Source organism: Histomonas meleagridis (genome assembly GCF_020186115.1).
Source record: "Histomonas meleagridis strain 2922-C6/04-10x chromosome Unknown contig_20, whole genome shotgun sequence".
NCBI classification, from domain to species: Eukaryota; Parabasalia; order Tritrichomonadida; family Dientamoebidae; genus Histomonas; species Histomonas meleagridis.
Genome location: NW_027150805.1, coordinates 783968 through 806054, shown reverse-complemented (window position 1 = coordinate 806054; position 22087 = coordinate 783968). Strand labels below are relative to the sequence as shown.

General features: G+C 28.9%; 6 protein-coding genes across 6 annotated transcripts; 1 reads left to right on the top strand and 5 right to left on the bottom strand.

Moving 5' to 3' along the window:
- Positions 1–7919: 7919 nt before the first annotated feature.
- Positions 7920–8555, bottom strand: GO595_002831 (haloacid dehalogenase-like hydrolase family protein; the record flags this gene model as incomplete). The annotated part of the gene is made up of 1 exon (XM_067915784.1): positions 7920–8555. The coding sequence occupies one exon, from the start codon at positions 8553–8555 to the stop codon at positions 7920–7922; it is 636 nt and encodes a 211-aa protein (XP_067776632.1).
- Positions 8556–8908: 353 nt separating this feature from the next.
- On the bottom strand, positions 8909–9910 carry GO595_002830 (uncharacterized protein; the record flags this gene model as incomplete). Its single annotated transcript, XM_067915783.1, has 1 exon — positions 8909–9910. The coding sequence occupies one exon, from the start codon at positions 9908–9910 to the stop codon at positions 8909–8911; it is 1002 nt and encodes a 333-aa protein (XP_067776631.1).
- Positions 9911–14618: 4708 nt separating this feature from the next.
- GO595_002829 (uncharacterized protein) lies at positions 14619–16220 on the bottom strand (the record flags this gene model as incomplete). Its single annotated transcript, XM_067915782.1, has 1 exon — positions 14619–16220. The coding sequence occupies one exon, from the start codon at positions 16218–16220 to the stop codon at positions 14619–14621; it is 1602 nt and encodes a 533-aa protein (XP_067776630.1).
- Positions 16221–16492: 272 nt separating this feature from the next.
- Positions 16493–16831, bottom strand: GO595_002828 (uncharacterized protein; the record flags this gene model as incomplete). The annotated part of the gene is made up of 1 exon (XM_067915781.1): positions 16493–16831. The coding sequence occupies one exon, from the start codon at positions 16829–16831 to the stop codon at positions 16493–16495; it is 339 nt and encodes a 112-aa protein (XP_067776629.1).
- A 415-nt stretch (positions 16832–17246) lies between these two features.
- Positions 17247–19031, top strand: GO595_002827 (Dynamin central region family protein; the record flags this gene model as incomplete). Its single annotated transcript, XM_067915780.1, has 1 exon — positions 17247–19031. The coding sequence occupies one exon, from the start codon at positions 17247–17249 to the stop codon at positions 19029–19031; it is 1785 nt and encodes a 594-aa protein (XP_067776628.1).
- A 1184-nt stretch (positions 19032–20215) lies between these two features.
- On the bottom strand, positions 20216–21415 carry GO595_002826 (Kelch motif family protein; the record flags this gene model as incomplete). Its single annotated transcript, XM_067915779.1, has 1 exon — positions 20216–21415. One exon carries the CDS (start codon positions 21413–21415, stop codon positions 20216–20218), a length of 1200 nt encoding a protein of 399 aa, XP_067776627.1.
- Positions 21416–22087: the final 672 nt, after the last annotated feature.

Sequence of the window (22087 nt, the reverse complement as noted above, 5' to 3'; positions counted from 1 at the left end):
TGATATTATACTTAAGACTTCAATGTTAATACGATTGAACTCATCAAAACAACTCCACGAACCAGAGCTAATTAAACCAGCAAAGAATTGCGACATTTGTTCTGGTGTTACATCTTCACTACAATTATATACAATACATGAACGACCTAATGCTTTAGCACAATCTTTTATAGTTTCCGTCTTACCTGTACCCGCAGGACCTGATGGAGCACCACCTAAGTTTTGTTTAAATGCTGTTAATAATGTTTGATAACATCGATCTGTTAATGACGTGATGACTAATCTTGTAGAATTACCTGCGTATTCATATGAATATTCGAAAATGTTATTAAGACTATGGATAATAACTGTATCATCTTCCCAATAATAACGTAATTGTTTAATCCAATGAAATGAATTAACATCATTGACTTGTTCCTTAAGTAAATTATTGATAATGTCGCGATTATGTACTTCATTTATTAATAAACTCGAAATTAATTGTCGTAATGATAATGTGATTGGATTTCGTATAATTGTCGTAAGTATTTCAAGTTGTTCAATATATTTTTGTAATAAATTTGGTAAACCTTTTGATTTAGTTAAACGAATTGTTGATGTAACCATTTGTGTGAACAAAATTTGGTTTGTAATTAACACAACTTGCGAAGGGAATTCACTAATCCAATTTTCTTTTTTCTTTTTTGTTGATGTATGTATTGCATTTGAAATTTCGGATTTTAATGTGTTTTTCATTTCATTTTCAAAAGCATTTAACCAATCTTCTATTTCTTCTGTATTAGCGTTCACATAATTCTTGAGCTGGACCTTCTCTAAACCATTATCATTCATTGATGTAATATAAAAGTTGTCATCCACATCAATTGATGCGACGTACTCAAAAAGTTTCGAGAATGACTTTTGAATGTAATTCAAATCTTTTGAATGAGACAGTATTGAAATCAATTCATCGTTTGACAAAAAGTAAAATCTCGGGAAACCGTTACGCTTATCTTCCAAATATTTATTTAATCCTTTAATAATTGATTCTAATAATCGATTTAATTCTTTTAGGTTATCTAACAGATTATTACGATGAATGACAGTTAGAAAGTCAGGATAATTATTTGTGTTTATCATAATATTACTAAAATTCTTATTAACATAATTCCAATCACGTGATTCAACATTTAATTTCTTTGTAATTGTAGTTTCAGTAAAAATCGGATATAAATAAATCCAATTCTTTTGGACTTCAATCCATTCATTAATAATATTTTGCGAGTTTTTTAAGAAATCTAATTTCTCGATAGCTCTTTTTTTAATTGGTTTAATGAATGGATTCATTAATAAGTTTTGTATAGTAATTATTTGATCATCAATTAAACTCATTAAATCTTCAATATTAATTAAAATATAATCATTTGTATCTTTATATTTTGAAGTTTGGAATTGTTTAGATTGTATTTCGATATCAAGTTGATCAAGTATAGATTCGATATTATATTCATTAATAGCAATATTTGTAATTTCTGTAATTTCTTGTTGATATTTTTCTAGATTTAAATCTAAAAATTGTTGAAGATTTAATTCCATTGAAGGAATTATTTTAAACCCAACAATTTCTGATATCTTTTCCCAATGTTTTGTTTTAATTCCTGGATGTAATAATTTAGTTATAAATGGAATTATTTGTTTAAATTTTAATATTTGATCTGTTAATGGATTTAATACTTTTTCGATAATTATTTGATATGTTTTTAAGTCTTTTTTTAATTTCGTTGTCTTTTTAATCGATTGATTTAAAAATATATTTATTGATTCTGGTTTTATTTGTATAAATGGAGTGTCAAGCCATTGGTTATATATAGTTAACCAATCATTAGCTAAATTCCATAAAAGATGAAATGGTTGGAATTCTTCTATTAATTTTTGTAATGGTTTCGATAATATTTTTTCGGATGAAAAAAATTTTTCACATTTTAAATATTTTTCTTGTTTCTCACGAATTTTTTGGATTTTATTTTGTAATAAATTAACTGCTTCTGATGCATCAACAGTCATTTCTAAATCTTGGAATTTATTAATAATTTGAGGTAATTCATTTTCGATTTCATTTTTTAGAACATTTTCATCATTTTTAATTTCTGTTATCATTTTATTTTGTTCTATTTCTAATAATTGTTTCGATTCATTAATAATATTATTAATTTTATTTGGTATTAATGAAGATTCATATTTAATTTTACATTCTTCATCACTAATTTGGAATTTATATATCTCAAGAAATTCAAATCGTTTATTAGCATTTTCTAATTTTATTTTTCTTTTCTCGGTGTTATTAATAACATTTTCGATATATTGAAATATTTTCATTAATTCTTCGGGTGTTTTTGGTATATTTTTTATCTTTTCTGTGATTTCAATATATTCGTTTTGTAATTCTTTTAATTCTTTTAATGCAAAATTTTTCATATGTAATAATAATTGTTGAATTAATTGTTTCGTATGTTTTAATCCTTCTTCTTTAAATTGTTGACAATGAATTTGAAATATATTTATTATGTTTAATGTTTGAGTTTCATTTTGTATAACATTAATAACATTTTCAAATTCATCAATTTTTGTTTTATAATCATTTAATGATTTTGTTCCATTTGGATCAAATTCATTTATAAATGTTTTAGTGTTAAGTTTTAATGTATTTTCTAAATATTTTCTTTCATTTATAAATTCTGATAAAACATTACATAAATTATTTAATATTTCATTTAATTTCATTTTATTGTCTTCGATTATCGAATAATCAAATGAAATATTTTTTGTTTCTAAATTAAATATAATTAAACTTATTGATGGAAGATTTTTTATTGTGTTTTCAAGTTGATTTAATAATGAAATTATTAAATCTTTAAAATCATTAATTGTTGGATTTAAATTTAATTCATTTTTCGTTTCATCGAAATTAAAATTAAATAAAAAAATTGGATTTTTTTGATTAAATATATTAATAAAATTCGAAATTGTATTTAATACAATTGATCGAAGTATCGTATTTAACATAATTATTGATAAATTTACCATATTTTGATATAAATCATGATTTTTAATTTGTTCATCTGTCGTTACATTACATATAGTTAAACTAATAATACCTTCAAGTGATTCTTTAATGATTTCTTTTAATGAATCATTTGTATTATCAATTTTTTCATTTTGTATTTTAATGAATTCATCTAATGTTAATACTTCATTAAAATCATTTCGTAAAAATGTTAATGAAGAAGATTCTTGTAATATACACCAAATCGAACGAATTCCATTTAATACATTTTCATTTGCCAATAAAAATTTTGCCGAAAATTTCTTTAATAATAAATTAAAATCATAATTAACATGTATAATTAATCCATAATCTTTAGATGTTTTATTTTGTGGTATTAATGATAAAAATTCATCACGATTTGGTATTAATGGATTCATATTTAATTCATAAATAAATTGAAGTTTATTATTTAAGAATTTGAATTCTTTTGATACATCATTTAATAATTCTTGTTTAAGTTCTTCATAATTTTTATCATTCGGGATATTATATTGTGGATATTTTATGTTCTTAGGATTTAGAATTGTGTCGTAATTAATGTCAGGTAAATCATCAATAGGCATTTGTTCAATACGATAATTAAAGCGAAATTGTGTAATGTATTTTTCGCATGATTCTTTAGCATGTAAAACTCGTTCTTCAAACTTTTGTGGATTTTCAATAAGAAATCGAATGTTAAACCTGGCAACTTGTTTGGTTTTGTCATTGTCTTTCCATTGGATTGTGAAAAGTTCATTTTCAGAATTATAATTTATGACTTTACATTTCTTCCATATGACATCACCATTAGATGCTTTAAATTTGGAAACAGCATCTGGATGTTTCATAAGCTCTTCAATGGGATATTCTTCATATGTTGAATCATCAAATACTTCTAATGGTAATATTAATGATTGAATTTCAGAATTCTCATGATCTTCAAGTGGTGGTAAAGAATCGGTCATATGACGATACTTGGATCGAATTATCGATTTAAGATCTGTTGTAAGTGTCCCAGGTGGGTAATTCTTTTTTGGTGATTTGGAATTAGTTTTGGAATTTGTAATTAATCGAGGAGCTTTAACATGATAGGGAGCATTGGCAGTATGTGATGTTGGTTGTGCGATTGGAAGACGACCTTCTTTTATTGCTAATTGTTTCCGAGCTTTTTGATCATCTGATAATGGTATATCTTGTGGAAATGGTTTTATTGATTTATTTTTTGACTTCTTTTGATTAGAATGTATTGTTGAAATTCCTGGTGATAATACCCAATCACCAATTTTTGGAATTACTACATTTTGATCAGGAAGCGTTTTACCCATACGAATAGACTGTGCTCTTTTTGATTCAGCTATTTCTTCATTTTTTAATAAATCTTGGCATGCTCTTGAAAACCTATCAGTCATATTTAGTAACGTGTATTTGGAGGCCGTTAAAGTTCTTCGTCACTTTTAATACAGGAAATGATAATGTCTAATTTCGTTTATTCAAGATATATTTGTTTAAAATAAAGGAAATACAACACATTTACCATACCTTGTAACATTTATTTTTACTAACTTTGAAAAGTAGATGTTCTAGAACAAATTTTTAAATAAAATCGCTTTTTTTTAATACATAATTAGCTATACTAATATTGGAAACTTTTTATATTATCATGTGTGGTAAATAAGCTGTAAAAGTAAGCTTTGAAACTTATGACAGATAAAAGTGTTCACATCAATTACAATTTATACTTTTTTAAATGTGCTTAGAATTTTTTAACAAGAGAAGTTAGAGATGTTTTAATTGCAATCAATCAAATTAATTAGTTATACAGCATGTTGTTTTTTAGCAAGAAAATTTTTGAGGTTATTACGATCAAACGAAATGTTTTGAATGGTGATAAAGTTGAATTTCTTAAAAAACCGTTTTACAATTGGGATGTGGGGGGACAAGACTCAACTCAAAGATCATTCCCGACAAAAACCTATGTATTATGAACTTCTTTCTGAAGAAGACCGTGCTACATATTTTCTACTGCAAGCTGCTATTTCTGCCCCATCTTGTAAAAATAGGAGAAATCATTCTATCGAAACATTTCAAAAAATTATAAGCGCAATTAAAGCATTTGTTGTTCAAGGGAATAAAGATGATTGGAAGCGTTCACTTGTTTGCGGAATTTGTTGGTTAAACGATGATGATGAAATTGCAATCAATACAAGACAACTTAGATTACTTACTTCGAAATGTAAGTCATCAATAAATGGGTCATTTCAGCTTATTGGGTATGGGTTGACACCACAAAAATATGAATCATCTTCATTATTAAAACAATTTCCTTTCTTAAAAGACAACTTCTCCGAACTTAGGCAGTGGACAACTAGACAAAGAAACTCCAGTTCAAGGATAAAAAAAGAAACAGTAACTCCAAATGATTCAAATTTTGATTATATCTCTCCGGCTACCGAAATTGATGATATATCAAGTTTTAATCAAAGCACTGAGCTACGTATCGAAGGTATAGGTGATTATCAATATTTTGATCAGAAATCAGAATCATTTGATAACTTTGTTGAAAATGATCCAATGGACATATTTAGTGATCCGTTATCATTTGTTCCTAACCAATTACAGAATCTATCGGAAACAAATTTTGTTGAAAGTAGTTTCATAATTTAAAAAATGTTCAGTATTCACTGAATCGGAATTAATAAATAATTAATATCTGTCATTACAAAGAAATTCGCACAATTTAAAAAACAAATTTTGATTAAAACTTAAGTTTGTTGTTTACTGAAGAAAAAGTTCATTAAACTCTTAATGTGTTTCATTACGAATGTTGTTGATTTCTCTTATTTGTATGTTTGTTCTGATATCAGTATTACTGTCAATTCTTAGATGTTTCATGATGGTAAAAATAAAATTAATTATAAGAATTATAATGGGAGTAACAAATATCAATTTTAATATATATTGAACATTTTAAAAGAAATAAAATTATGAATTAGAATTAAAAATAAAAATTTTTTTGAATTTGTAAATACATCTTTTTGGTATTTGGGAATCTCTGTAGTATTTCTATATCCATCACTTGAGCCACGAATTACTTCAAATTCTTGATTCATGATGCAATCTGATGACCGTTATCAAATATCAAACCGTTTAAATGCTTATAAAAATTTAGATTCAGGAAAAAAATCCCATTCGAATCTCATTCTTTTTTAAGGCTGTGCATTTTGCATTAAAAAATTATTTATTCAACGGTCTTCTTTATTTATATAAAATTTCAAAACAAAATTGCTTATCTGCAGCAATTATTTCTTTGTGGGTTCTCAACCAATTCAGTGCTGCAAAAAACCTCTGAGTGGATACTGTTTTCCACGATATAATTTGTTAAAAACATTATTGATTCAGATATATTAATATCATCTTTTGCACTCACCTTGAAGAAATCCAAGAAACCGTATTTTTTGCAATATTTTTCCATCTCTTCTTGACTCTTTCCCCAATCTTTTTGGGTATTTCTTACTAAATCAAATTTGTTTCCAATCAGTAAACATGGAATTGGTTTATTTTCCGATGTAACAACATTATCATCAATGTCTTTTTTCCAATCTATTACTGATTTAAATGAGTTTTTGTTTCCCATATCAAAAAGTACTAATGCAGCAGTTGCAGATGCGTAATACATTCTTGTTACCCAATTTCTTTTTATACCTCCAGCAATGTCCCATATTTGAAGACTTATTATTTCTTGTGGGCCTAAATGAATATCGAATTTTACAAAGTCTGCGCCTATTGTTGATTGATACAGATTTGAAAATGTATGGTGAACTAATCTTTTAATTAATGATGTCTTCCCAGACCCGATGTCGCCGACAACTATGATCTTATAAGTTTCATTGTTTGTTGAAGCTTTCATTTGTTAAATGATTTTAATTATTTTGATTTTGTATAACGTTTATAATTCTGTGGAGTATAAACGATACCATTCAAAACCCACTTAAGTAACCACTGATTTCCATTCAAAAGTTGTGTATATGTTCGGTCTGTTTAAATTGAAATTTTTCAGAATATTTGAGAGAAACCAGCGTTCTTATCGTATGTTTTACACGGATTTTTGAATACAAGTTTTGTTGATGAATGGCATGTAAAATCTTAAAGCTCATGCCACTATTAAATTTTCAACTTAAAAAAACAAAAATACTCCATGCAAAAAGATATTCCACAATGAAACACATGCTTCTTGTATTATCATACTAAATTTTTAAACGCATTTGTTGTATTCAGCAGAAAGATTAAATAAACTGAATCAAAATACATCAATGCAATGAATGAAGAATTTGGGAGTTTCAAAATCTGAGTCCAATTAATTGATGTATTAATCAACAAAGAATATATTTATAATCATTTTCTTCATGATGAATAAAATGTTAACAAAATCTGAGATAATTCATCCTTTCACGTTTAGAGTCCGCACATATGTATCATACAACAATATATACTGTATATTTGACCGGTCAAACAAGTGTTTCATTTCTGGTAAATGCTTTTGGGCATTGTTCTTAAATTTAAAAATGCGTGAAAACAACTGAATAATTTGAATAAATATTGTTCTTTATTCGAAATTATTATTATAATTAATAAAATGAAAGATTGCTCACATTCAATCATTGATTGAAATTGCGTCATCCTCATACAATATTTGAAGATCTTGAAATAAAATGATACTCGAATCAAGGAAAATAATTTTATTCCGTATAACACTTTACATATTTATGTTCAACGAAATAAAGAAATTTATTCACGAATGTTTTTATCATTTGTTATTTAGTATATTTTTAATTGAATGAATTTCAAAAACGTTTATTCAGTACGTGATTAAGTCCACCAGCTCCTGGAACCCTTTCTCTAGGTTCTCTACAATGCGTGTGTTTGGTGGGAATTCACGGGTTCGCCCAGTGAGAACAGCGATTGGTATCACATCGATTTCCTCTGTTTTGTTAACATCAAGCGCAGCCTGTACATCTTGTACAGCATCGCCAATGTGGTAAACTTTGTCAAATGATTTTTTCGTTGCTTCTCTAGATCTGCTGATAGTATCCCTCAAAATTTCGGCTCTGTCTTCATGAAGTCCCCAACCACAACAGCCAGGATTAACATACTTCCAAAGCCCAGCGGCAACAAGTTTTGATTCTCCGATTTTTGGTAAATTTCCTGAGCATATTGCAACAGTAACATTTGGATTTTCACTAAGTGTTTTCAAAAGATGTTCACATCCTGGAAGGAGTTCGGTTGTACCATCATAATTTTTCTCGTAATTCTCTTCTGAAAGAAGAATCATTTGATTTATTAAATCTTCATTATTTTCTGTTTTACCTGTAGCCTTTTCGACAACACTTCTTACTATTGTGTAATCTGACACACCAGCAAATTTAAATCCAACATACTCCGATAAGTTTTGTGGTGGGTCAATTCCGAAAATATCTGTCATAGCTTTTACCATTGATTCGTGATGGCAATTATTTGTTAGTGGTACCTTCAAAAGCGTTGCATCGATATCAAAGCTGACTAAAATATTTTTGTTCTTCATTTCACTCATTTTGGCATTGTAAACTTTACAAATCATAACGATAGATTAAATGAATAAAAAATTATCGTATTTACATCACATTTCTTTCTGTCATCAGAAGCAATGCATTGCATAAAAGAAATCAATAGCAAATATAATATATTACTTAGAGTATGGGAATAGATATAAAAAACCTTACAAAAATTGGATGAAGAGAATTTTCTAAAAAAAATAAAAAAATTAGTGAATAAATGATCAGCGTAAAGTATACGCTGTGATCAAATGATTTAATCACTCTTTTTCTCTGAATCAGATGATTCAGAAGATTTTTCCTTCTTTTCACTATCAGATGATTCACTCTTCTTTTCTTCAAGATTTTCCTTGATTTCTTCTTTCTTTTCTTCCATCTTTTCCTCCATCTTTTCCTTAAGGTCTTCAGCTTTCTTTTCCATCTTTTCTTTAAGGTCTTCAGCCTTTTCTTCCATCTTTTCCTTCAAATCAGCAGCCTTTTCCTTGAGGTCTTTTTCTTTCTTTTCTTCCTTTTCTTCCTTTGGTGCTTGTTGTGCAGCCTTTCCTTTGATCTTTTGGATTTGTTCAAGAACTAATGGGTGGAGGAGAACGCCTGGGAGGATGAGGAGAAGGTTAACAAGAATGACAACTGGCCAGAAGAAATCAATTGCAGCGGTTAAAACAAATGCAAAGAAAAGAATTCCGGCATAGATAAGGAGTCCTGTAACTGAATCATCGGAAGCAAGCTTCTTGATGATCTTTTGGAGGTTGAAAAGTGGTGCTAAAACTTTGTTAAGGAAGAATTTGACTTCTTCGATAGAACGAATGCGGTTTGAACCGTCACCCTTTGGAATTTCACCACCAAAGAATGTCTTGAGAACAATTGATTTGATTGTGCAGCCGAATATTTTGAAAAGGAGTCTAATGATAGCAACAAGTGTAACAAAGGCATAAAAGTTAAGGTCAAGAACACGATAAAGGCAGAAGCAAAGGTTAACGAAAACAAGAAGGATAGCAAATGGAATTGGGCGCTTGAACATAATCATGGCTTGAACTTCATGAACAAGTTTTTCGTTCTTTTCAAGGGTGGTTTGGATATTTTCTGGTTTGAATGCTTCGCATGGGCATTTGCGGCAGCATTTTAATGGGCAGCAGCCACCACATGATCCACCAATTTTGCAAGCAGGTTCTTCAGGTTTTGGTGGTTCTTGGACTGGTTCTTGAACTGGTTCAGGAACATCATAACTTGATGATGAGGATTTGTCCGAATGATCCGACATTTGTGAAGTGAAAGTTGGTTTCTTTGAAAATTTGATTAATTTTTAAATTGGAACATCTGCCCTTTCAAAAAGTTGAAATTTCTCTCAAAAGTAAAAAATTTGGCAGATGATAAACCGTTTCGTAAATTTAGAACAAATGACACTTTTAGTTTATTTATGAAAAAGAAATAAATTATTTATGTTATCATGCTAAACCTTAATATATTTGACTTTTATATGAAATTAGAAATTTTAATAGTATATAATAATTCGTTTGATACTTTTTGTTTGCATTTATTTATTTTTGCTTATACGTATTGTATTTTAGATATAATGATATTAATTTTCAAATGTTAAAATATTTGATGGAACACAAATTTCATAAAAATATTTTGAAATTACAGTTTACGAATATATTATACAAAATCAATGAAAAATTTATATAACATTTATTTATATCTAAAGTTTTCACTAAATATGAAATGTTAGATTCATTATAAATTTGTTTTCGTATTTTAATGCGTTTGGGTAATTTTTATATTAAATGAGTCGTAAAATAATTTTTCAAGAGTTAAATTTACACGTTTATAAGCCCAAAGTTAAAAATATTTTATCATTGTTTTTATAATGCAAATTGTTCGAAACAGATGGAAAGATTTGCTTATGAGATATAAAAATATAATTTGAAATTTAAGTTATATTTACATTTACAAATGGTTAATAGTATTATCTTCTTGAAAATCATTCGCAAATGGATCATTTTCAATGTTTGAATTCGGTACAATTGTTTCGATTTCGTTAATGTAGTTGATTTCTTCTTCTTTAGATGTTTCGATCATTGAAGTTTCAATTTTTAGTTGTTTTCTTTTAATGTACATAATAATAATTATGAAAATTACAATAATAATAACAATAATTACAACAACAATGATAATAATAACATTTTCATTTGTTTCTTCTTGTAAAAATGAATTTCCTTGATAAATAAAATAAAAATTAGAAAAATATGTGAAATATGTCGAATATTGAACAATCGTATAATTATAATATATCATTTCAACTTGGCTGTAAATATATTTAGATTCAAATAGTGAAATAGTAAATGAATTTGTAACAATTAATTCATATGAAATCGTTTGTGTAAATGTTAATGAATATGTTAAAAGAAACGAAATCGTGAAATTAGAATTAGAATTAATTGGTTTAATGAAAGTATTCAAGTAAAAAAATGTATTTGATTCTGTGAACGTACTAGATTGAGAGAATATATTCGATTTAGTATATGTATTCGAATTAGTGAAAGTATTTGATGGTATAAATGTATTTGATTTAGTATATGTATTACTTTGAGAAAATGCATTTGATGGTGTAAACGTATTACTTTGTGTAAATAGATTTGATTTAGTAAATGTATTCGATAATGAAAATGTATTTGATTGTGTAAATGTTTCTGTTTTAATGTTTGACAAGCCCCAGTCATCATTTTCACATCCTTCAATTTTTGTATCTCGAATTACTTCAAATTCTTCAAATTCATCTCCTGAATATGATGATGGAACCATAACTGTTGTTGACGGAACATTATCAAATGCTAATGAAAAAAATAATGTTGATCGAAATGTTGGTTCTTTTTCACCATTAAAGAAAATGCATTTCAAACTTGTGCAATATGCAAATGCACCGCCAGAAATTGTTGTGACATTTTTCCCAATATAAACTGATTTCAAATTGGAACATGTGCCAAATGCAGAAAAGTGAATCGTTATTACTGAATCACCAATATATGCAGTATAAAGATTTGACCAATTTTCAAATGACATTGAAGGAATTTCTTTGATTTCACCACCAATAATAACATGTTTGGTTGTTGCTTTATAATCTTGTGTAAATTCATTAGTGCTATTGACTGTAAGTGTAAAAGTTTCTTCATTATATTCTTGAATCGAATTTACAAAAAATATAACAAAAAATATCAAAAATATCTTGAGATTATTGTTATGTTTTGTTATATTTTTTTTCTTTTTATAAAATAATAAAAGTTTGGAGAAAATCAATAATAATAAAATAATAAACATTAAGAATAAATGTGAATTCAAAAAAATGTTTTTATACATATTAAACAATTTACTTATGAAAAGTGAATTAATATTAGATAAAAAACACGAATTTACATTTAGGTGAATCAAGTTTTGATAAATGGGAAAAGAGTTATGATCATAAAAAAAAAATTGATCAAACAAATTATTAAAACAAGAAAAACTATTGCTTGGCGATGTTAAGATATTGTTTGAAATTTGTTTGTTAAAGAAATCGTTTTTAATTTTAACTGGTAGGAAATTTAAAATATTAAGGATGCCCTTTATGAAATAAAATGTATACGGATGCATGCAAAAAAAATACGTGAAATAGCCAAAAGACCTGAATTGATTCGCTTTCATTAACAAAGGAAATGTTTTCAAGAAAATTGAAGAGAACGTTAACGAATATCATTTGCGGGGTGCACCAACAAAAAGGAACACCACAATCAATATTATTAGATTTTGATTATATCAATCTTCATGATAATGATAGTTGATTTGATTAACATAAAATATCTTTTTTTATGATAGTTGATAAATTATTTTTTTCAAATTAAAACTTAAACTTATTTTAATGATATGTTTCGAAATCTAATATAAATATGAATTTCAAATGTATTAGGAGTATTTGAAGTTCAAAACAAAAAGGTTTACTGCGAAGAATATTATAAAAATCGATTACATGGATTTTTATTACATTTTTATTTCTTGTTCTTGAGTTCAAATCCATTGATCATTATCATTTACAACAAAGTCACGAATTCTTTGGATTGATTCCTTTTCTTCTGTGTTTGATGTTGAAAGTTCTTCGAGATCTTCTGTCGTTGAAATTGCGATTGTTTTGCCTCGTTGATGATGCACAAGGAAAATGATCAGTCCAACAACAATGAAAACAAATGCAATGCCGCCACAAATGCATCCAATCAAAAGACTGGTGGTGAAGTTCGATTTTTGGAGTTGTTGTTCTTCACTATAAAGTGTAATGAAATATTGTGAAAAATATGTGAAATATGTCGAATATCGAACAATCGTATAATTATAATATATCATTTCAACTTCACTATAAATATATTTAGATTCAAATAGTGAAATTGTAAATGAATTCGTAACAATTAATTCATATGAAATCGTTTGTGTAAATGTTAATGAATATGTTAAAAGAAACGAAATCGTAAAATTAGTATTAGAATTAATGTCAGAATTCATTGATTTAATGAATGTATTAGATTTAGTAAAAGTATTCGATTGACCAAATGTGTTTGACTTTGTAAATGTATTTGAATTAATGAAATTATTTGACTTTGTAAAATTATTTGATTTTGTAAATGTTTTCGATTGAGAAAATGTATTTGACTTTGTAAATGTATTTGATTTAGTATATGTATTTGACTTTGTAAATGTATTCGATAATGAAAATGTATTTGATTGTGTAAATGTTTCTGTTTTAATGTTTGACAAGCCCCAGTCATCATTTTCACATCCTTCAATCGTTGTATCTTGAATTACTTCAAATTCTTCAAATTCATCTCCTGAATATGATGATGGAACCATAACTGTTGTTGACGGAACATTATCAAATGCTAATGAAAAAAATAATGTTGATCGAAATGTTGGTTCTTTTTCACCATTAAAGAAAATGCATTTCAAACTTGTGCAATATGCAAATGCACCGCCAGAAATTGTTGTGACATTTTTCCCAATATAAACTGATTTCAAATTGGAACATGTGCCAAATGCAGAAAAAGTGAATCGTTATTACTGAATCACCAATATATGCAGTATAAAGATTTGACCAATTTTTCAAATGACATTGAAGGAATTTCTTTGATTTCACCACCAATAATAACATGTTTGGTTGTTGCTTTATAATCTTGTGTAAATTCATTAGTGCTATTGACTGTAAGTGTAAAAGTTTCTTCATTATATTCTTGAATCGAATTTACAAAAAATATAACAAAAAATATCAAAAATATCTTGAGATTATTGTTATGTTCTGTTATATTTTTTTTCTTTTTATAAAATAATAAAAATCTTGAAAAAAGAAATAAAAAAAACACAAAAGAAAATAGAAAACAAGAAAACATCACTAAAATTTCGATAAAATTGTTTCTACAAAAATACATTTTGGAATTTACAAGATTTGTTTTATAATAATCAAAAGTGCATCTTAAAAAAAGCTTAAACCTTTGATAGCCTCTAGTAGCGTAATGATCAGTATTAACAATTTGTATAAATTCAATTTGTGCATTCAGATTTTGAATTAGTGGAACAATTTTTTTGAATTGCTTTTTTTTCTGTAAGATTTTAAAGTGTTCTTGACTTAAGTTATGTTTAAAGAAAGTATAAAATAGAAGCATAGATAGCATCAAGAAGAAATTGTTTGTCAACCAATAAGAATTTGGCACAACTTTTTGATAATATAAAAATCAAAATCCATTCAAATCAAAATTTATTTAACTTTTTGATTGCGGACAAATGAATTCGACAGTTTAACACAGATTCTGAGAAAAATCGATTGTAATTGAAATTTTGATTGTACAGATTTTTTGGGCAACCGTTTTTGTATGGAATGGATCTTTCCATCCAGATGATTTGAAATCCATATCACTAAGTTCTCAAAGAACACCAAGATTGCTAAAAATATTACAGTTTTATTGAACACTTTGATTCATTCTATACTTACCGATTGCGATTCTTTTTATTTCTTGCAATAGGAGCATCGCATCGTTTCTCTGGAAGTACGTGCGCAAGATCTGCCTGCCATCGCACAGCAAACACGAAAGCCCAAGCGCTCGGTCATAATCTTTGATAGAACATAGCGCTTCTAAAAGTTGATTTGTTACCAATGGAATACAATGCTGGCCAACCTCTCTATCCACAAGCGCAGACTTTTTCATCCATCCGTTTGGATATTTAATCAAATCGTATAAACTTTGTATCAATTGTTTGGCATCTCCAGAACCATTCTTCCATTGAGCGTAAAGATGTTCAGTCTTAAAGAGAATGTTCCAACATGAGATTTCGTATTTGTCATCGAAGTAACTCTGGAATTGTTTAAAGACATTATTAGCTTCAATGAAATTACCCTCAATTACAAAGCGTGATATAAGGCGTCTAGCTTCCAGTAGCTCTTGTTCCTTTGTTGCTGAGATGAGTTTCATCCATTTTAATGAATTTATTTTTCTTTGTGAAAGCTCTTGTTCGTTGACATAACCGTCGAAATCGTCTTTTTGAGAGCATATTGTGAACTTTACAATTCCATCGGCGACTTCGAAAGAATCAAGCCCAACTTGCTGGGAAACATTAAAAACGCGCTTTTCTGGTTCGGGAAGGCCAGAGTATATTCTCGATATGATTTCAAGAGCATTTTCTTTGGGAGCAAATGAAGCATACAAAATGACATGATCAAGAAGATAATTTTGAACAAGAAGATCAATAAAATCTTCGAGAACAGACTGATCAATCTGGCCAAATACTATGGATATGTGAACTCTGAGTACAAGTGGAACTTCTTTATTTCCCAAAATTGATTTGAAATTTAGATGATTAATTTTAGGATCAAGAAACAACAACGTTAACTTCTCGAACAAGGACTGTGGTTCTGGTGTTTCTATTTTCTGTTCGTATGTACCGCATATTGCATTAGAAATCAATATGTAAAGTTCGCTCCATAATTTATCAAAGAAGTTATGTGAGAAGGAATAAAGCGTATCCTTGTTCGCACACAGGGCAGACATGATTGTCTTTTCTTCTTCTGTGGTATTTGCATTCGCCATATAATTGAGTGCTGTTTGGCGCCACCTTTTGTAATAAGCAGGTGAAAAAGAACCTGTGTACATTACAGGTTTCCAGTGTTTTGGCATTTCTTGTATGTAATTAAGAAATCCTTCATAATCTCCTTTTCGAATAAATTCAAATGTTGTATTTGGTTCATCAGTAGGATTTTCTTCTTTGGTGAAATCATAGATTTTTGAAAGCCAAAAGAAGAATATTAAATAAATCTCAATTGAAGGCATTTGTCTTATCAATGGCTGATAACTTTGAGGAACTGATGAAGAACGATCGGTAATCATTGAAAGTAAAAGCCATATTTTGCCTTGCATTTGGAAGCCATAATACGAAGTCTTTTCAAATATTTTTGAATACTCAAGGCATAAAGTTGTTGTGCTTTTCCCTTTACGATTAATAAGTGGGCGAGCTAAGTCAATGAAGTCATTAATTTCTAAATCCTGCTGAAGTTGCTTTTTTTCCATTTGTGGCCTTATTTTTTAGCAGCGTTCAATTGTGAGAAAATAATTGTGCCAAAAAAAAGTACTTAAAAAAAATCGACATCAATTGTGAACAATTTGATCGTTATGGGAGTTTTTTTCTTTCTTTTTTCATTTATGAATCAGATTCCAACTCAGCAAAATTATGAATAAAATTATAATATTATTTTTGTACAATATGCAATGTTATAAAAAAAATATATTTATTTATATACTAATATTAAATTTGAATTGAAATTGAAAATACAAAAAAAAATTCATTTCTTCATTGAAAAGTAGAGGTTCCTAACTTTTCGCATTTCTTCTGGGCTGATATTTGGTCTCAAAGGTTTAACTGCATCCATTACCTGCCCCCAACCTGCTATTGGATCATCTGGATCTGACTGAAGTGGCTGTGGCGCTTTCATATTAGCGTTTTCGAGTTTTTTCTGTTTTTGTTTTTCCTGAATTGCTTTTAGAAATTTCTCTCTTTCTAATTCTGCTCTCTTTCTCATTTCCTCATTCTGTCTTTTTTCTTCTTCTTCTTGCTCTTCGATTTGTTTCATTCTATTCTTTTCCCAATCTGGGATAGGTTTATTTTCTTCTTGGTTGGACATTTTTATAGAGCACGTTTACTACTAAATAACGGTTTCATAAACCAAACTAAAGAACAATAAATTATTCTTTATGAGAAAATGTTTCCTATTTATAAGCTTACTGAGCTCATTGCTTCTTTCAAGACTCTCCTTATTCAGCAAAACGAAAAGAAATAAATTAATGTTGTGATTGATAATAATTATATTTTATTGGATCAAAAACGAAAATATCATTTTTGTTAGTCATTAAAATGCCCTACATTCTTTTCTTTAATTTTTATTTTCTTTTGAACGGGTTAATCATTGCCAAAATCGTTGTTTATTTTTGCCAAAGAAACCGTTTTATTTAAAAAATGGCTGATTATCGTCACTTTTTAATATTCGCAACTTTATTTCAAATCTATCGTCAAGTGTCAAACCGCTCTCTAATTTAACCATGCAAAACTTGATTCCTGTTTTAAACAAACTTCAAAATGTTTTTTCAACAGTTGGATCACATGCAATAGATTTGCCACAAATTGTCGTTGTAGGTTGTCAATCAGCCGGTAAGAGTTCTGTTTTGGAAGCTATTGTTCAAAAAGATTTCCTTCCACGTAATGCCGGTATTTGTACACGTCGCCCATTAGTTTTGCAACTTGTCCACATCGAAGAAGGCAATAATCCACGTGAGTGGGGTGAATTTCTTCATGATCCTGGACATAAATATACCGATTTCACCAAGATTCGCAAAGAAATCGAAGACGAAACAGACCGCCTCTGTGGCAAAAACAAAGGTGTTAAAGATGTTCCAATCAATTTAAGAATTTATTCACCAACAGTTCTCAACCTCACATTAGTTGATCTTCCAGGTCTTACCAAAATTGCTGTTGAAGATCAACCTAAAGATATTTCAGAGCAAATCGAAAAGATGGTTATGAGTTATATCAAACCTAAAAATGCTATCATCCTTGCTATTACACCAGCAAACACTGATCTTGCCAACTCAGACTCTCTTATTGCCGCACGTAAAGTAGATCCAGAAGGTAATCGTACAATTGGTGTATTAACAAAACTTGATATTATGGATAAAGGAACTGATGCTCGTGAAGTTCTTCTCAACCGAGTTTATCCTCTCAAGCTTGGTTACATTGGTGTTGTCAATCGTTCACAACATGATATCAATTCTAATAAGAAAGTTTCAGATGCTGCTGAAAGTGAACGTAAATTCTTTGCCAGTCACCCAGCTTATGCAGATATTGCCAACAACTGTGGTACTGCATATCTTTCACGTACACTTAATGAACTTTTAATGAAACACATCAAATCTAAAATCCCATCACTTTATGCTCAAGTCAATGAACTTCTTGCAGCGAAGAAGAATGAACTTCAAACATATGGAGCTTCAATTGGTCTAACCCTTGAAGAACAAGAGCTTCTTCTCTTTGATCTTGTCAGCAAATATATGGAAGAATTTAACGGTCTCCTCCATGGATCGAGTAAAAATTTGACACCAAACGGTCTCGAGGGAGGTTCATCTATTATTTCAATACTCATCGATGAATTTCCTCAGAAAATGCTTTCAATTCCATCGGTTAAAGATCTCAAAATTGAAAAAGTGCAAAAGTTGATCGCCAACAATGCTGGTATCAACAGCTCAATGTTCTTCCCACAACAAACATTCCAAACACTTATTGACCACGAAATAGAAAAGCTTCGTCAGCCATCTATTGATTGTGTTCAAGAAGTTAAACAAGCATTAATTGAATTACATAATTCTGTTAATGTTCCTGAATTATCACGTTTTAGCTCATTACGTGATAACATAGTCTTATCAGCTCAAGACAGTGTTATACAAGCCACACAAGATGCCGAAAAGTTTATCAACCAATTAATTGACATTCAATTAGCCTACATTAATACATCACATCCTGACTTCCAAGGTATCAAAATCGATTTTGGCTCAGTTATAAACAATGTATCAGCACTTGTAGATTTAGTACATAGATATTATGTCGTTGTAAGAAAAGAAGTTATGGATTCTATCCCCAAAGCCATCTTCAAGTATTTGCTGACGGATTCCGTTGATGAATTACGTTTGAGATTAGTCGAAAGATTCGTATTGAACCCCGATTTGGTCGAAGACCCAATTGTAAGAGAAAAGCGTAACAAATGCGTACAACTGATAGAGGCATTGAAGCAGGCACAGTCAATCCTAGCCGAGGTAAGAAAGGCTCACGCTTAATAAATCTGAGTTCTCAAGTTATATGTAATTTTTGTATGTGCAAATACAATTACAATGTGTTTCTTGTCCACACGAGTAAGAAGCGTCAAGGAGTTTAATATCTGAATGTTTGTAATGAGAACAATTTCATTCATAAATATTTGTACGAATATAATTTTCTTGGTAATTCTTCATAATTTTTTATCTAAGTTGTTTTATATAAATCGATTTCTTTTTAAGTGCTCTATTAAATGAGCAATACTATGATAGGAAAAAATTCAAAAATTGATAATAATTTTAGAAAATTAAATTTTGATGAAATCTCAAGTAAAACATATCCATTAAATGTTCATTTTATAATTATTAATAAAAATGTCGGTTAACTATTATGATAACAGGAAATAATTCAGAAATTGTCAATTTTCTTCAAAAAATTTAAAAATTTCAATAAATCATTTTATAGCTTGGTGCATAAATTTTCTCGTTAAACTAAAAATTATTGCACAGCAAAATGTGGGTGGTTTAAATGGGTTTAGTTTTATTTAAAAATTATATAAAAATATTCGTAAATGAAATTTAGGTGTTTTTGAATAAATTTGAAAAAAGTCGATCTTTTTATTCAGACATAAAACACACATGCTCATTCAAAAATGTTAATTTTTTTGATGATAATTTATAACTAACTTATTTATTCCATTGTTTTTATGTTTTAATTAGAACACCATTATGTTTTTGATTCATTCATGAAATTTTCACCAAAATTCCTTGTTAACCTCAAGTTGATAATTTGATGATTTTATACTGGAGCAATGAACAAAAATGCATTATCAATGCAGCTATTTTTATATTATGGAGATAAATAAAGTTACACCAAACAATTTCATTACTATTATTATATATTTAATTGATAACAAAAATACAAAAAAATTCCAACAAATACAGATTCAAAATGTAGTTTAATCAAAATATTATTAGAAAATCAAATTAGTACCAGCTAATTTATATAGTAAGTTTCCAAAAAGTGAAAGTTTTAATGTTAATATTCTTCCTAAAAATAATGAAATTCAGCAATTAAAACAATGAACACTTAAAGTGCATTTTCTCAAGAGGTATAACATTTACAAACAAAAAGTTCATTATTAAAATTAATACTTTTATTCTTTTTGTAAACAAAAGCAATTTGACATAACATTTACAGAAGATGACTATGTATGCGCGCGTGCAAGCTCGTCGAGCATATCGTCCCTCATATGGAGCACCCCAAGCGCCTCGCCAATCGACAGCACAAACAATGTCGGCGGCTCATTAAAAGGCGCACCAAGCGTTGCCACAACTTTCTTATCTTTCGGCGAATAGCCGATCGAAAAATGATGTGTTCGAGGAAGCATAAATTGTCCATACTCATTTACCCTACCATCGCGAACTGTGACGGTCTCATTATCGGGAAGGACATGGAAAACATACCACCACGAACGTGATAGATCCAATGCATACAGTAAGCTCCAATTTGTTTGTGTCTTTCCTCCGAAGTAAAGTATTGAATTCTCAACGCGAACCATTCCGGCGCTTGAGGACTCTGGCGGAGGAGGTGATCCTATACATTGCTCTTGCACAACACTTTCTTCCTCAAGGTCAATTATTATAAGACTAGAATTTTTTGATCCGCCATATGAATATACTTTGTGGTCAATTAAACACCATGGTACAGAACTTCTGCCTTGGAAATCAATCTTGATGGTACGCCAATGATTTTCAGATAAGTCTAATATTGATAAATCTGATAGATTAGATCCATTGGAACCGCCCCAAATGAAGATTTTTTGGTTGTAGGCTTGGATAATGGGTGAAATACGTGGCTCTGGATAGTCCGGAAGAGAGTCATCTGCAATGGATATTTCACCGGTTTTTATGTTAATTGAATGAAGCTGTGAAACATATTCACATTCATTAGTTTCGCCACCAAAAACATAAATCAAGTCACCAGAAATTGAAGCACTACAATTAGTACGTGGGAAAAGTGGATCATGGAGAATAATTCTACGCCACTTTTGTTGGGCGAGATCTAACTCCCAGACGTCATTCATTATTGTGCCTACTGAATCAGTTCCATATCCAATATATAGTTTTTGTAATTCTTCAGAATATGTAGAAAAATGACCTTCTCGAGGAGTAGGTGCAAGACTTTCTGGAAATTGAATGCTCCATGTTGCTGCGAATGACATTTTGAGTAGCTCAGGTTGAGGAAGAATTGCTTCTCTTCGATATTCTGTTCTATTTGTTGCAGAATTTCGAGGGAACCTATTGCCTCTCCCACGGCCACGTACATTCAGTGGTATGTTGGCGTATGTGTTTGCATGGGAAAAGGATGGATCGACTTTCTTTAGTTGGCTTTCGTTCACACCCATTGATAATTAACGTCTTCTTTCTTGCGGAGTCTTCACAAAAATCAGCTCTCACAAAATTCAAATGATTAAAATTGAAATTCAATGTTGTTGTAAAACTTGGACTGGAATGTTGAACAGTTCCAAGTATTGAACTCGTTGGTTTGAATCAAGCGGCTTGATTCAAGCCTCAGTTTGTTATCATTTATGATTTGGATTTGATTGCTTGACACATAGTTGTACTAAAAATTTTTGTTTCTAAATCAAATATATAAAAATTAAAAGGAATTTCTGATTCTTGAAATTGGCAGTATGGAGTAAGCGAAAAAAACTCTTCAAAAATGAGCCTTATCCTTAATAAAATCAAGCAAAATTTTATCTTTATTATTAAGGTATTTAGTAAATATAATTTTATATTTATTCAAAAAAAAATTAAAATCACAAATTTATTGATTTTTTCTTAATTCTTAAAATATTAATATATTTTTGTGATACTTGAATACTTTGGTTTATTTATTATCGGGTGATTATAATAATAAAGTTATTATGATATAGTTTTCAAACAAAATTTTTCATCATGTTTAATTTTTTATGATATGAAAATATTTCGAAATGCTCAAACACTCCACAATGGGTTTGAAAAATTTGAAGCAACACTAAATAGAATATAAAAATATTTTGTATTTAATCAAAATT